Here is a 16513-nt window from a genome sequence, read left to right as displayed (position 1 = left end):
TCAACACAGGAATCCTGGTAAGAAGGCCGGGGGGGCTAAGGTTTAACACAGGAACCCCGGTAAGAAGGCAGGGGGGCTAAGGTCAAACACAGGAATCCCGGTAAGGAGGCCGGGGGGCTAAGGTCAAACAAAGGAAACCAGGTAAGAAGGCCGGGGGGCTAAGGTCAAACACAGGAAACCCGGTAAGAAGGCCGGGGGGCTAAGGTCAGACACAGGAATCCTGGTAAGAAGGCCGGGGGGAAATGGTCAAACACAGGAAACCCGGTAAGAAGGCCGGGGGGCAATGGTCAAACACAGGAATCCCGGTAAGAAGGCCGAGGGGCTAAGGTCAAACACAGGAAACCGGGTAAGAAGGCCGGGGGGCTAAGGTCAAACACAGGAATCCCGGTAAGGAGGCCGGGGGGCTAAGGTCAAACACAGGAAACCCGGTAAGAAGGCGGGGGGGCCAAGGTCAAACACAGGAATCCCGGTAAGGAGGCCGGGGAGGGGGGCTAAGGTCAAACACAGGAAACCCGGTAAGGAGGCCGGGGAGGGGGAGCTAAGGTCAAACACAGGAAACCCGGTAAGGAGGCCGGGGGGGCTAAGGTCAAACAAAGGAAACCGGGTAAGAAGGCCGGGGGGGGGGGTAGGCTGGGCAAGTATTGACCCAAGAAGCACCAAGCCCCGAGCCTCAATGAGGAAAGTAATGACAAATATTTATTAACTTACAGTATGCGTTACTTGGGTGCCAGAGATCTGCCTGTAAATGTGTGTTCCGTTTGGTAGATGTCCGCTTGGTACACGGACGGTCATTGGCATGGGAGCATTGGCTTGGTGTTGCAATTGGGAGTTGCAGATTGACAGAATCATCACGTCATTTCTCTCCCGTATTGCTACTCCGCATTTACAGGAGGCGCTACTATCCCAGCACGTCCACAGGCGCGTGTGCACCTACATGGGATACCAACAATGATGTCACGAAACGCATCCATTTTATTTTACTAGAAAACCTTAATTATCACCAGTTCACTTCCAGAGGGGCGACGAGGTATGGAGTAGAGGAGGTATGGAGTTTTTTTTATATCACACATTTTTATAATGTATGCTACATAAGGATAAGCGAAATTTAGCTACGTTATTATTACGTTATTATAGGAAATTAACACTGGCAGATATTAACGTCTATTAAATGTACACGTATCAAATTAATTTGAATTTTAGCATAACGTATTCAGATAAACTAAATAACGCGGATCCAAAAAGATGGCAGAATTGATTTCTTAATTTGCTGCTTGGAAATACTTTTCTCATGCCAAAAATAATGACGAGCTAGACCAAACACTATGTGAAGTTCCTTATTACTAAGCAGTATGGGTGATGTAGAAGGTATCAGGAGATTTCACCACATTAGATTGATGCATCACAAAAACAATGAGAAACAAAACAATAGAACGAAAATACAATAGAACAATGAGGTTATCCAGCCAATCCTGTTAGGGCTCAGCGTTCTTCTACACTTCACAGCAGTATTAACTATTTTGATTTCGATCTTTAATGATTAGTATTAATCATCAGTATTAATAAACGTTTACTAAAATGAAGGTATACCTAATTAACGCGGACTTTTCAAAATCGCGTTAATTTTGATTAACTTAAAAGTGGACCGTTAGTTTCCCATAATAAGGTATATAGGTCCGCTACTAGCCTCAGTTGTGTTGCACTTTGAGAAGATCGCCTCTTAGAGCTAGTGGCTTAGAGTTGGCATTGGTTAGGTCCCTTTACCCTAGCAGTGTTCCATGTTCGGCGGGAAAGGCCTGAGAGAGTAGTTGTACATTGCAGCAAGAGACACATACCTCGGAGTGGTGGTCAGTATCAATGATATGATAAGAAAGAGTAGTTGTACATACCTCGGTGTGGTGATCAGTATCAATGATATGATAAGAAAGAGTAGTTGTACATACCTCGGTGTGGTGGTCATTATCAATGATATGACAAGAAGGAGTAGTTGTACATACCTCGGTGTGGTGATCAGTATCAATGATATGATAAGAAAGAGTAGTTGTACATACCTCGGTGTGGTGGTCATTATCAATGATATGATAAGAAAGAGTAGTTGTACATACCTCGGTGTGGTGATCAGTATCAATGATATGATAAGAAAGAGTAGTTGTACATACCTCGGTGTGGTGATCAGTATCAATGATATGATAAGAAAGAGTAGTTGTACATACCTCGGTGTGGTGGTCAGTATCAATGATATGACAAGAAAGAGTAGTTGTACATACCTCGGTGTGGTGATCAGTATCAATGATATGATAAGAAAGAGTAGTTGTACATACCTCGGTGTGGTGGTCATTATCAATGATATGATAAGAAAGAGTAGTTGTACATACCTCGGTGTGGTGGTCATTATCAATGATATGATAAGAAAGAGTAGTTGTACATACCTCGGAGTGGTGATCAGTATCAATGATATGATAAGAAAGAGTAGTTGTACATACCTCGGTGTGGTGGTCATTATCAATGATATGATAAGAAAGAGTAGTTGTACATACCTCGGAGTGGTGATCAGTATCAATGATATGATAAGAAAGAGTAGTTGTACATACCTCGGTGTGGTGGTCATTATCAATGATATGATAAGAAAGAGTAGTTGTACATACCTCGGTGTGGTGATCAGTATCAATGATATGATAAGAAAGAGTAGTTGTACATACCTCGGTGTGGTGATCAGTATCAATGATATGATAAGAAAGAGTAGTTGTACATACCTCGGAGTGGTGATCAGTATCAATGATATGATAAGAAAGAGTAGTTGTACATACCTCGGTGTGGTGGTCATTATCGATGATATGATAAGAAAGAGTAGTTGTACATACCTCGGTGTGGTGATCAGTATCAATGATATGATAAGAAAGAGTAGTTGTACATACCTCGGTGTGGTGGTCATTATCAATGATATGATAAGAAAGAGTAGTTGTACATACCTCGGTGTGGTGATCAGTATCAATGATATGATAAGAAAGAGTAGTTGTACATACCTCGGAGTGGTGGTCAGTATCAATGATATGATAAGAAAGAGTAGTTGTACATACCTCGGTGTGGTGGTCAGTATCAATGATATGATAAGAAAGAGTAGTTGTACATACCTCGGTGTGGTGGTCATTATCAATGATATGATAAGAAAGAGTAGTTGTACATACCTCGGAGAGGTGATCAGTATCAATGATATGATAAGAAAGAGTAGTTGTACATACCTCGGTGTGGTGGTCATTATCAATGATATGATAAGAAAGAGTAGTTGTACATACCTCGGTGTGGTGGTCAGTATCAATGATATGATAAGAAAGAGTAGTTGTACATACCTCGGTGTGGTGATCAGTATCAATGATATGATAAGAAAGAGTAGTTGTACATACCTCGGTGTGGTGGTCATTATCAATGATATGATAAGAAAGAGTAGTTGTACATACCTCGGTGTGGTGGTCAGTATCAATGATATGATAAGAAGGAGTAGTTGTACATACCTCGGTGTGGTGGTCAGTATCAATGATATGATAAGAAGGAGTAGTTGTACATACCTCGGAGTGGTGATCAGTATCAATGATATGATAAGAAGGAGTAGTTGTACATACCTCGGTGTGGTGGTCAGTATCAATGATATGATAAGAAGGAGTAGTTGTACATATCTCGGAGTGGTGATCAGTATCAATGATATGATAAGAAAGAGTAGTTGTACATACCTCGGAGTGGTGGTCAGTATCAATGATATGATAAGAAAGAGTAGTTGTACATACCTCGGTGTGGTGGTCAGTATCAATGATATGATAAGAAGGAGTAGTTGTACATACCTCGGTGTGGTGGTCAGTATCAATGATATGATAAGAAAGAGTAGTTGTACATACTTCGGTGTGGTGGTCAGTATCAATGATATGATAAGAAGGAGTAGTTGTACATACCTCGGTGTGGTGGTCAGTATCAATGATATGATAAGAAGGAGTAGTTGTACATACCTCGGTGTGGTGGTCAGTATCAATGATATGATAAGAAAGAGTAGTTGTACATACCTCGGTGTGGTGATCAGTATCAATGATATGATAAGAAAGAGTAGTTGTACATACCTCGGTGTGGTGGTCATTATCAATGATATGATAAGAAAGAGTAGTTGTACATACCTCGGTGTGGTGATCAGTATCAATGATATGATAAGAAGGAGTAGTTGTACATACCTCGGTGTGGTGGTCATTATCGATGATATGACAAGAAAGAGTAGTTGTACATACCTCGGTGTGGTGATCAGTATCAATGATATGATAAGAAAGAGTAGTTGTACATACCTCGGTGTGGTGATCAGTATCAATGATATGATAAGAAGGAGTAGTTGTACATACCTCGGTGTGATGGTCATTATCGATGATATGACAAGAAAGAGTAGTTGTACATACCTCGGTGTGGTGATCAGTATCAATGATATGATAAGAAAGAGTAGTTGTACATACCTCGGTGTGGTGGTCAGTATCAATGATATGATAAGAAAGAGTAGTTGTACATACCTCGGTGTGGTGATCAGTATCAATGATATGATAAGAAAGAGTAGTTGTACATACCTCGGTGTGGTGGTCAGTATCAATGATATGATAAGAAGGAGTAGTTGTACATACCTCGGTGTGGTGGTCAGTATCAATGATATGATAAGAAAGAGTAGTTGTACATACCTCGGTGTGGTGGTCAGTATCAATGATATGATAAGAAGGAGTAGTTGTACATACCTCGGAGTGGTGGTCAGTATCAATGATATGATAAGAAAGAGTAGTTGTACATACCTCGGTGTGGTGGTCAGTATCAATGATATGATAAGAAAGAGTAGTTGTACATACCTCGGTGTGGTGGTCAGTATCAATGATATGATAAGAAGGAGTAGTTGTACATACCTCGGTGTGGTGACCAGTATCAATGATATGATAAGAAAGAGTAGTTGTACATACCTCGGTGTGGTGATCAGTATCAATGATATGATAAGAAAGAGTAGTTGTACATACCTCGGTGTGGTGGTCAGTATCAATGATATGATAAGAAAGAGTAGTTGTACATACCTCGGTGTGGTGATCAGTATCAATGATATGATAAGAAAGAGTAGTTGTACATACCTCGGTGTGGTGGTCATTATCAATGATATGATAAGAAAGAGTAGTTGTACATACCTCGGTGTGGTGGTCATTATCAATGATATGATAAGAAAGAGTAGTTGTACATACCTCGGTGTGGTGGTCAGTATCAATGATATGATAAGAAGGAGTAGTTGTACATACCTCGGAGTGGTGGTCATTATCAATGATATGATAAGAAAGAGTAGTTGTACATACCTCGGTGTGGTGGTCATTATCAATGATATGATAAGAAAGAGTAGTTGTACATACCTCGGTGTGGTGGTCAGTATCAATGATATGATAAGAAAGAGTAGTTGTACATACCTCGGTGTGGTGGTCAGTATCAATGATATGATAAGAAAGAGTAGTTGTACATACCTCGGTGTGGTGATCAGTATCAATGATATGATAAGAAAGAGTAGTTGTACATACCTCGGTGTGGTGGTCAGTATCAATGATATGATAAGAAAGAGTAGTTGTACATACCTCGGTGTGGTGGTCAGTATCAATGATATGATAAGAAAGAGTAGTTGTACATACCTCGGAGTGGTGGTCAGTATCAATGATATGATAAGAAAGAGTAGTTGTACATACCTCGGTGTGGTGGTCAGTATCAATGATATGATAAGAAAGAGTAGTTGTACATACCTCGGTGTGGTGGTCAGTATCAATGATATGATAAGAAAGAGTAGTTGTACATACCTCGGTGTGGTGATCAGTATCAATGATATGATAAGAAAGAGTAGTTGTACATACCTCGGTGTGGTGGTCAGTATCAATGATATGATAAGAAAGAGTAGTTGTACATACCTCGGTGTGGTGATCAGTATCAATGATATGATAAGAAAGAGTAGTTGTACATACCTCGGTGTGGTGGTCAGTATCAATGATATGATAAGAAAGAGTAGTTGTACATACCTCGGTGTGGTGGTCAGTATCAATGATATGATAAGAAGGAGTAGTTGTACATACCTCGGAGTGGTGGTCAGTATCAATGATATGATAAGAAAGAGTAGTTGTACATACCTCGGTGTGGTGGTCAGTATCAATGATATGATAAGAAAGAGTAGTTGTACATACCTCGGTGTGGTGGTCAGTATCAATGATATGATAAGAAGGAGTAGTTGTACATACCTCGGTGTGGTGACCAGTATCAATGATATGATAAGAAAGAGTAGTTGTACATACCTCGGTGTGGTGATCAGTATCAATGATATGATAAGAAAGAGTAGTTGTACATACCTCGGTGTGGTGGTCAGTATCAATGATATGATAAGAAAGAGTAGTTGTACATACCTCGGTGTGGTGATCAGTATCAATGATATGATAAGAAAGAGTAGTTGTACATACCTCGGTGTGGTGGTCATTATCAATGATATGATAAGAAAGAGTAGTTGTACATACCTCGGTGTGGTGGTCATTATCAATGATATGATAAGAAAGAGTAGTTGTACATACCTCGGTGTGGTGGTCAGTATCAATGATATGATAAGAAGGAGTAGTTGTACATACCTCGGAGTGGTGGTCATTATCAATGATATGATAAGAAAGAGTAGTTGTACATACCTCGGTGTGGTGGTCATTATCAATGATATGATAAGAAAGAGTAGTTGTACATACCTCGGTGTGGTGGTCAGTATCAATGATATGATAAGAAAGAGTAGTTGTACATACCTCGGTGTGGTGGTCAGTATCAATGATATGATAAGAAAGAGTAGTTGTACATACCTCGGTGTGGTGATCAGTATCAATGATATGATAAGAAAGAGTAGTTGTACATACCTCGGTGTGGTGGTCAGTATCAATGATATGATAAGAAAGAGTAGTTGTACATACCTCGGTGTGGTGGTCAGTATCAATGATATGATAAGAAAGAGTAGTTGTACATACCTCGGAGTGGTGGTCAGTATCAATGATATGATAAGAAAGAGTAGTTGTACATACCTCGGTGTGGTGGTCAGTATCAATGATATGATAAGAAAGAGTAGTTGTACATACCTCGGTGTGGTGGTCAGTATCAATGATATGATAAGAAAGAGTAGTTGTACATACCTCGGTGTGGTGATCAGTATCAATGATATGATAAGAAAGAGTAGTTGTACATACCTCGGTGTGGTGGTCAGTATCAATGATATGATAAGAAAGAGTAGTTGTACATACCTCGGTGTGGTGATCAGTATCAATGATATGATAAGAAAGAGTAGTTGTACATACCTCGGTGTGGTGGTCAGTATCAATGATATGATAAGAAAGAGTAGTTGTACATACCTCGGTGTGTTGGTCAGTATCAATGATATGATAAGAAAGAGTAGTTGTACGTACCTCGGTGTGGTGGTCAGTATCAATGATATGATAAGAAAGAGTAGTTGTACATACCTCGGTGTGGTGGTCATTATCAATGATATGATAAGAAAGAGTAGTTGTACGTACCTCGGTGTGGTGGTCAGTATCAATGATATGATAAGAAAGAGTAGTTGTACATACCTCGGTGTGGTGATCAGTATCAATGATATGATAAGAAAGAGTAGTTGTACATACCTCGGAGTGGTGGTCAGTATCAATGATATGATAAGAAAGAGTAGTTGTACATACCTCGGTGTGGTGGTCAGTATCAATGATATGATAAGAAAGAGTAGTTGTACATACCTCGGTGTGGTGGTCAGTATCAATGATATGATAAGAAAGAGTAGTTGTACGTACCTCGGTGTGGTGGTCAGTATCAATGATATGATAAGAAGGAGTAGTTGTACATACCTCGGTGTGGTGGTCAGTATCAATGATATGATAAGAAAGAGTAGTTGTACGTACCTCGGTGTGGTGGTCAGTATCAATGATATGATAAGAAAGAGTAGTTGTACATACCTCGGTGTGGTGGTCAGTATCAATGATATGATAAGAAAGAGTAGTTGTACATACCTCGGTGTGGTGATCAGTATCAATGATATGATAAGAAAGAGTAGTTGTACATACCTCGGTGTGGTGATCAGTATCAATGATATGATAAGAAAGAGTAGTTGTACATACCTCGGTGTGGTGGTCAGTATCAATGATATGATAAGAAAGAGTAGTTGTACGTACCTCGGTGTGGTGGTCAGTATCAATGATATGATAAGAAAGAGTAGTTGTACATACCTCGGTGTGGTGATCAGTATCAATGATATGATAAGAAAGAGTAGTTGTACATACCTCGGTGTGGTGGTCAGTATCAATGATATGATAAGAAAGAGTAGTTGTACGTACCTCGGTGTGGTGGTCAGTATCAATGATATGATAAGAAAGAGTAGTTGTACATACCTCGGTGTGGTGGTCAGTATCAATGATATGATAAGAAAGAGTAGTTGTACGTACCTCGGTGTGGTGGTCAGTATCAATGATATGATAAGAAAGAGTAGTTGTACATACCTCGGTGTGGTGATCAGTATCAATGATATGATAAGAAAGAGTAGTTGTACATACCTCGGTGTGGTGGTCAGTATCAATGATATGATAAGAAAGAGTAGTTGTACATACCTCGGTGTGGTGATCAGTATCAATGATATGATAAGAAAGAGTAGTTGTACATACCTCGGTGTGGTGGTCAGTATCAATGATATGATAAGAAAGAGTAGTTGTACGTACCTCGGTGTGGTGGTCAGTATCAATGATATGATAAGAAAGAGTAGTTGTACATACCTCGGAGTGGTGGTCAGTATCAATGATATGATAAGAAAGAGTAGTTGTACATACCTCGGAGTGGTGGTCAGTATCAATGATATGATAAGAAAGAGTAGTTGTACATACCTCGGTGTGGTGGTCAGTATCAATGATATGATAAGAAAGAGTAGTTGTACATACCTCGGTGTGGTGGTCAGTATCAATGATATGATAAGAAAGAGTAGTTGTACATACCTCGGTGTGGTGGTCAGTATCAATGATATGATAAGAAAGAGTAGTTGTACATACCTCGGTGTGGTGGTCAGTATCAATGATATGACAAGAAAGAGTAGTTGTACATACCTCGGTGTGGTGGTCAGTATCAATGATATGACAAGAAAGAGTAGTTGTACATACCTCGGTGTGGTGGTCAGTATCAATGATATGATAAGAAAGAGTAGTTGTACATACCTCGGTGTGGTGGTCAGTATCAATGATATGATAAGAAAGAGTAGTTGTACATACCTCGGTGTGGTGGTCATTATCAATGATATGATAAGGAGGAGTAGTTGTACATACCTCGGTGTGGTGGTCAGTATCAATGATATGATAAGAAAGAGTAGTTGTACATACCTCGGTGTGGTGGTCAGTATCAATGATATGATAAGAAGGAGTAGTTGTACATACCTCGGTGTGGTGGTCATTATCAATGATATGATAAGAAAGAGTAGTTGTACATACCTCGGTGTGGTGGTCAGTATCAATGATATGATAAGAAAGAGTAGTTGTACATACCTCGGTGTGGTGGTCAGTATCAATGATATGATAAGAAAGAGTAGTTGTACATACCTCGGTGTGGTGGTCAGTATCAATGATATGATAAGAAAGAGTAGTTGTACATACCTCGGTGTGGTGGTCAGTATCAATGATATGATAAGAAGGAGTAGTTGTACATACCTCGGTGTGGTGGTCAGTATCAATGATATGATAAGAAAGAGTAGTTGTACATACCTCGGTGTGGTGGTCATTATCAATGATATGATAAGAAAGAGTAGTTGTACATACCTCGGTGTGGTGATCAGTATCAATGATATGATAAGAAAGAGTAGTTGTACATACCTCGGTGTGTTGGTCATTATCAATGATATGATAAGAAGGAGTAGTTGTACATACCTCGGTGTGGTGGTCAGTATCAATGATATGATAAGAAAGAGTAGTTGTACATACCTCGGAGTGGTGGTCAGTATCAATGATATGATAAGAAAGAGTAGTTGTACATACCTCGGTGTGGTGGTCAGTATCAATGATATGATAAGAAAGAGTAGTTGTACATACCTCGGTGTTGTGGTCAGTATCAATGATATGATAAGAAAGAGTAGTTGTACGTACCTCGGTGTGGTGGTCAGTATCAATGATATGATAAGAAAGAGTAGTTGTACATACCTCGGTGTGGTGGTCATTATCAATGATATGATAAGAAAGAGTAGTTGTACATACCTCGGTGTGGTGGTCAGTATCTTGGAACAGCACGTAGTCACCGTGGTGTAAAAAAGGGTAATACCTAAAAAGCAGATGATATGGGTTTCAAAGGCGATTACTTTCTCAAACACGATATACATCGAGGCGCGCAAGGCAAAACTGGTAGGCTTGCATAACCTGAATTTTCTTCTTACTTTCCGTCAAATGTGCTGAAGTGAGGGTCGTTATAAGTTCGACATTCTCGATTCTCTGTCTGTTCTACTGTGACCTACCAAAGCAAGCAAAAAAAAAGTGTATAAAAATATGCACACGGTAATGCCTGCTTTTTAAACAACAACAACAATAATATAACGGCGAGAACAACAACAACAATAACAAAAACCACAAAAAAAATAACATAAACAACAAAACTTAGTTTCTAGTAAAACGTGATACATTCGCACGTAGAGGCTTAGATTATTTCATGTCGTCTGCATCTCGGTAAATATATCGATCCTCCGCGATCAAACTCTCTCAAAATACTGGTGACCATGGTAACGGTATGATCCTTTATTTTTTATCAATGTTCACCGTGCCAATGCTCAGCAAGAATGCAGGATGGGGGAGGGGCAGTCTTGGGTTTGCAAGTCGCCTCTTCTGACCGTAACAAAGCGTCCAAAAATAAAAACGTCCTTAAAAGCCCAGCCATCAAAACACCTAATCTTTAAAACGTTAAAAACGCTAGACCTAAAATACACTAGACCAAAATAGAATCTAGCCAATAAAACGCTTAACGATAAAAAGCTTCAAAACGCCCAAAGATAAAATCGCTAGACCAAAATAGAGCCCAACCATTAGAACCAACTTTTAAAACGCTAAACACGCTCGACCATAAAACACTAGATAAAAACGCGCAGCCAATGTAGACTTACCCGTACACGCGGCAAGATATAGTCATCCCAAATCAAACTAGGAAGTGAGTCAGAAGGACCTTTGAATAAAATATGCACCACACGGGACTGCCCGTCTATCAGCGTATCACAGACACTTCGTACTCGGACATTGTACGTGGTCCCTACGTCATCACCGTGTGAGAACGCGACTTGGCAGTTATCAAAAATGCCCAAATTGTTAGTTGTGAGCAGCGTAGCGAATATCTTGATTGGGAGGAGAGGGTGGGGCAAGATGTGTATCGGTACTGTGGTCCTGAGGGTGATGTCAAATGGCTTGTCGCACTCTTTCGTCAAAATGTGTCTTGGATGAACCTGCAAGACGGGCATGGATTACTAAAATTTCAGATAAAAAATCAGATAATCAACTATTCTTGAAGGCGGAGTGCTCTCTCCTTGTCAAGACAAGGATTTTCGTAAAACCTATTACCTCTATCCCAATATAATAGGGATCACTGTACTTCTGCCTGGTCCATTTGTTACCCAAATGCGTGTTATACTTCATCCTTAGCCGACAGGTGGTCTAAGATTCCAAAACAGATCTATAATCAGTATGGCGCGTCCAAAGGCCCTCCCCTCTACATTCCACCTCCCACCCCCTTCCTTCTACATTCCACCTTCCCTTCCCTCTACATTCCACCCCCCATTCCCTTCCCTCTACATTCCTGGCCCTAAAACCTTCCTATTCCCCAAATTAACCTTCTTTACCATCCTTACCCTTACCATTGTCAATTTTTCCGTCCCCTTTCCCAACCTAGCACTCCATTTTCCCCTTGTCTTTCCGAAGCCCACCCACCTTCATGCCCCTTCTCCACCACCAACACCCCTAGCCTGCCCCTGCCTCCAACTCCCCCCTGTAAGCCTCATACTTCACCCCTCCCCCTCACCAAGCCTCACACTTCACCCACTCCCCCTAACCAAGCCTCACACTTCACCCCCTCCCCTTCACCAAGCCTCACACTTCACCCCCTCCCCTTCACCAAGCCTCACACTTCACCCCCTCCCCCTAACCAAGCCTCACACTTCACCCACTCCCCTTCACCAAGCCTTACACTTCACCCCCTCCCCTTCACCAAGCCTCACACTTCACCCCCTCCCCCTCACCAAGCCTCACACTTCACCCCCTCCCCCTCACCAAGCCTCACACTTCACCCCCTCCCCCTCACCAAGCCTCACACTTCACCCCCTCCCCCTCACCAAGCCTCACACTTCACCCCCTCCCCCTCACCAAGCTTTACACTTCACCCCCTCCCCCTAACCAAGCCTCACACTTCACCCCCTCCACCTCACCAAGCCTTACACTTCACCCCCTCTCCCTCACCAAGCCTCACACTTCACCCCCTCCCCCTCACCAAGCCTCATAATTCACCCCCTTCTCCTCACCAAGCATCACACTTCACCACCTCCCCTTCACCAAGCATCACACTTCACCCCCTCCCCCTCACCAAGTCTTACACTTCACCCCCTCCCCCTCACCAACCCTCACACTTCACCCCCTCCTCCTCACCAAGCACCACACTCCACCCCCTCTCCTTCACCAAGCATCACACTTCACCCCTTCCCCCTTACCAAACCTCACACTTCACCCCTTCTCTCTTACCAAGCATAACATTTCACCCCCTCCCCCTTACCAAGACTCACACTTCACCCCCTCCCCCTCACCAAGAATCACACTTCACCCCCTCCCCCTCACCAAGCCTCGCATTTTACCCCCCTCCCTCACCAAGCCTCGCACTTCACCCTCTTCCCCTCACCAAGCCTAACACTTCACCCACTGCCCCCCTCACCAAGCCACACACCTCCCCGGCCCTCCCCCCTCACCAAGCCCCCCATTTTTCAAAGCCCTGTCATTCCTTCCCTCTAATCTTCCAATTTTTCACACGTCAATGGCTATGGTTGCACTACTTACAAAGCCCTGCCATTCCTTCCCTTTGATCAACCAAAGCCCTGCCATTCCTTCCCTCTGATCTTCCAAAGCCCCGCCATTCCTTCCCTCTGATCTTCCAAAGCCCCGCCTTTCCTTCCCTCTGATCTTCCAAAGCCCCGCCTTTCCTTCCCTCTGATCTTCCAAAGCCCCGCCATTCCTTCCCTCTGATCTTCCAAAGCCCCGCCTTTCCTTCCCTCTGATCTTCCAAAGCCCCGCCATTCCTTCCCTCTGATCTTCCAATTTTCCACACGTCAATGGCTATGGAGGCACTACTTACCGTGCTCCCTAGTTTAGGCCTGATCCGACTTTGCAAGGGGTCATAAACACAATTTTCTCCTTTGTTCCTGCAAGACGTCATATTACTACTCAGTGTTGGACCATCGTACCACTCGATGTTGAAGGAGACGTTACTCCACAGAGGAAAGGTGAAGTTTCACACCATGAATAGGTCCCTGTCGCCGGTAGTCAAGGGCTCCACCTTTGGCTTGGGGACCAGAGAACTCGGGAAAACGGCTTTCACGTCAGCTGTGATAATAGTACAAATACAATAGAACTCCGTTACTCTGAGAGAAAGGGAAATCAGTTCGAGTTATTAGCCGAGGCTCTAGGTAAAGGAGCTCACATGGAAATATATTTGCTGTTCAATTTTTTTTTATTGAAATCACGAAAAAGTTATCAGTACCCTTATATGGGTCTAGGAAACCATCTAAAAAAAAGACTGGCAACCGGAATAAGAAAAAAAAAATCATAATTGCTTGTTTTGGGAAGAAAAGATATAGAAAGGAAATGTAGAGGAAATGGGGTTTGTGGAAACGATCAAAATAGTGTGAGCGGAGAATTATTTCGGTTTGGAATTTGGATTATTAATTAAGATAATCTAAGAGAAATCGAGCTAACGAAAAATTAACCGCCTCGATTAAGTGGGGTTTTATTGTAATATACCAGTACTTCAATAAGATGTATAGTACACATATAAAGGGAAAACTTTCTTCCCAAATTTATAAAATAATAAACCAAAAACTGGAATTCGACTCTCGGTGTATTGTATTTATTGTTCTGGTGAGACCACGACAGCTTGGGCTTTTTGTTTCTACCCAAATTAAAAAATATATATATACAAGGTTAAGACCAGTCGGGGCGAGGTTGTGTCCCCCCCCAAATAATACCCTCATGTTTTTGTATCGTCCCCTTCCTTCCCCCCGATAACAATCACAGTCTGTCACAGCTCTGATATGTCTGGATTGAAGATATGGGATACCTGTGCAATTTGGTCCACTGAAGCCTTCGTCGCAGGGTATTCCATCGCCTTGAAAAAAGGATACAGTTTAAAAACCAAAAATGCCTACCAAACATTCCTCAAACGTTTGATTTTCTACCACTTTGTAGAGATGTGTACAGTGTTACATAATACACCACTGATATTTACAAACAGAATCACGCAAGCAGCGCAGCCATTCATGGTCACGCACTAAGCAAAGCCATAAATGGTCACGCAACGAGCACAGCCATTCATAGTCACGCAACGAGGATAGCCATTCATAGTCACGCAACGAGGATAGCCATTCATGGTCACACAACGAGCACAGCCATTCATGGTCACACAACGAGCGCAGCCATTCATGGTCACGCAGCGAGCACAGTCATAAAGGGTCACGCAACGAGCACAGCCATTCATAGTCACGCAACGAGCGCAGCCATTCATGGTCACGCAACGAGCACAGCCATTCATGGTCACGCAACAAGAACAGCCATTCATGGTCACGCAACGCTTTCCTCGCGTGACCAGCTCCAATAACTGGTGTCCCGAAAACCTACCTGCGCAGTACTCCATTGAGCACCCATAAGGAGGTCGAAGATAGTAGACATAGTACCCTCCGCTGCACATCTCCACGCACATGTCAATAGACCGGAAGCAGCCGTTGTTCCTGTTATTGACGTTAACGCACGCGGTAGTTTCCTTGGTTGCCCCAATCGTTTCTGGGTGGGTCCCCCTCATCCATATCGGCGCTAAGGTTCCACACATGTTCGGCTCGGGTTTAGTGGTCGGGATCTCGCCGCCGACACTGCTAGTGAACCGATACCATCCGGGCTGAAGGAGGTAGTCGCACAAGGCGGGCTGCGGTCTTTTGTATCTGTATTTTGTGCTTCTATGCGGGTCTTTAATCGGGATGTAGTTCGCTGCTGAGCAGGGGCCGGCGGGCCTTGGGCAGCTTCTCCCGTCGGACGTTCCCTTGAAGCCAGTAAAGGCGTAAAGAACAAGGATACAAGCTGCAAATCTTCCCATTGTCAATTAGCTTTAGCTCAGAGGGAAAAAAAGAAAAGTAAAGTTGAGGGTGGCGATTTCAAAATCACTTGGGCGCATGCTCAAAATCCGGGCCACTGTGGAAGCGCAAAGCAAGACCGCACAGGCCGCGGGCATGTCCCTTAAACCAAGACCGCACAGGCCGCGGGCATGTCCCTTAAACCAAGACCGCACAGGCCGCGGGCATGTCCCTTAAAGCTAGACCGCACAGGCCGCGGGCATGTATCTTAAACCTAGACCGCACAGGCCGCGGGCATGTATCTTAAACCAAGATCGCACAGGCCGCGGGCATGTCCCTTTAACCTCGATTTACCAGTTTCTGCTAAAAACCAATATGTGGGAAAATATTTCCAAACTATTAACGAATAAAAACTATGCTATATGGCGTGAAGCACACATATAAATAGATGAATCCTCCTTCACAGCAATCACAATAAAGATACTTCTAGAGATAGAAATATACTCTTCGTGTTTTTGTACCATCCTGAATGGATAGAGTGATTAGGAACCAGGGTCTGGATGTCGGTAGTCAGTTAAATCTTTTATAATTTGTCGGTAGTCAGGAAGAATTATCGGTCTTTGTCGGTAGTCGGTAAATCTAAATTAGTATTCGCTTTTGTACCAGATTTTATGTATAAACTAGGTTAAACATTATTTAGGATTGAGTAGTAATTGATAACTTATTGATAATAAATTAATTATGGATTAATAATTGACAGAAAAGTTGATGCAACATGAAAAACAGTGCAGATTCTGAAATGACGTATTTTGTAGATTGACGATGGAAGTAAAGAGTAAAAAGACGGGAAATAATGTCTGTAGTCGACAAATATTTTTTGTCGCTAGTCACTAGTTTTCATGTTTTGTCGGTAGTCGGTTACCCTTCAGGCCGTTTGTCGCCAGTCGGTTAACCCCATCCAGACCATCATGTTATGCAGAGTTATGCACTGCCTTGCATATTCCTATTATTGCGATATTGTCGTGATACTGTCGACAGTATTATTGTTTCTTTTTTTCTACAAAAAGCATGTTTCTAGTATAGGGTAAAGCCAGTAAGCACTCCATAGTGTTTTATTCCGTGGATTATTACGGGAACATTTGTGGGCATATTATGTTT

The 16513-nt window shown here is 42.4% G+C and overlaps 1 protein-coding gene across 1 annotated transcript; it reads right to left on the bottom strand.

Annotated features, from left to right (window-relative positions):
- Positions 1-13431: 13431 nt before the first annotated feature.
- On the bottom strand, positions 13432-15614 carry LOC5503643 (oncoprotein-induced transcript 3 protein). Its single transcript, XM_048722056.1, has 3 exons — positions 14910-15614; positions 14353-14400; positions 13432-13619 (listed from the first exon to the last, which is right to left on the bottom strand). Exons 1-3 carry the CDS (start codon positions 15376-15378, stop codon positions 13528-13530), a joined length of 609 nt encoding a protein of 202 aa, XP_048578013.1. The 5' UTR covers positions 15379-15614; the 3' UTR covers positions 13432-13527.
- Positions 15615-16513: the final 899 nt, after the last annotated feature.

The sequence above is a fragment of the Nematostella vectensis genome, chromosome 14 (assembly GCF_932526225.1).
Source record: "Nematostella vectensis chromosome 14, jaNemVect1.1, whole genome shotgun sequence".
Classification (NCBI taxonomy): Eukaryota; Metazoa; Cnidaria; class Anthozoa; order Actiniaria; family Edwardsiidae; genus Nematostella; species Nematostella vectensis.
This window is presented reverse-complemented; position numbering and strand designations above follow the sequence as displayed.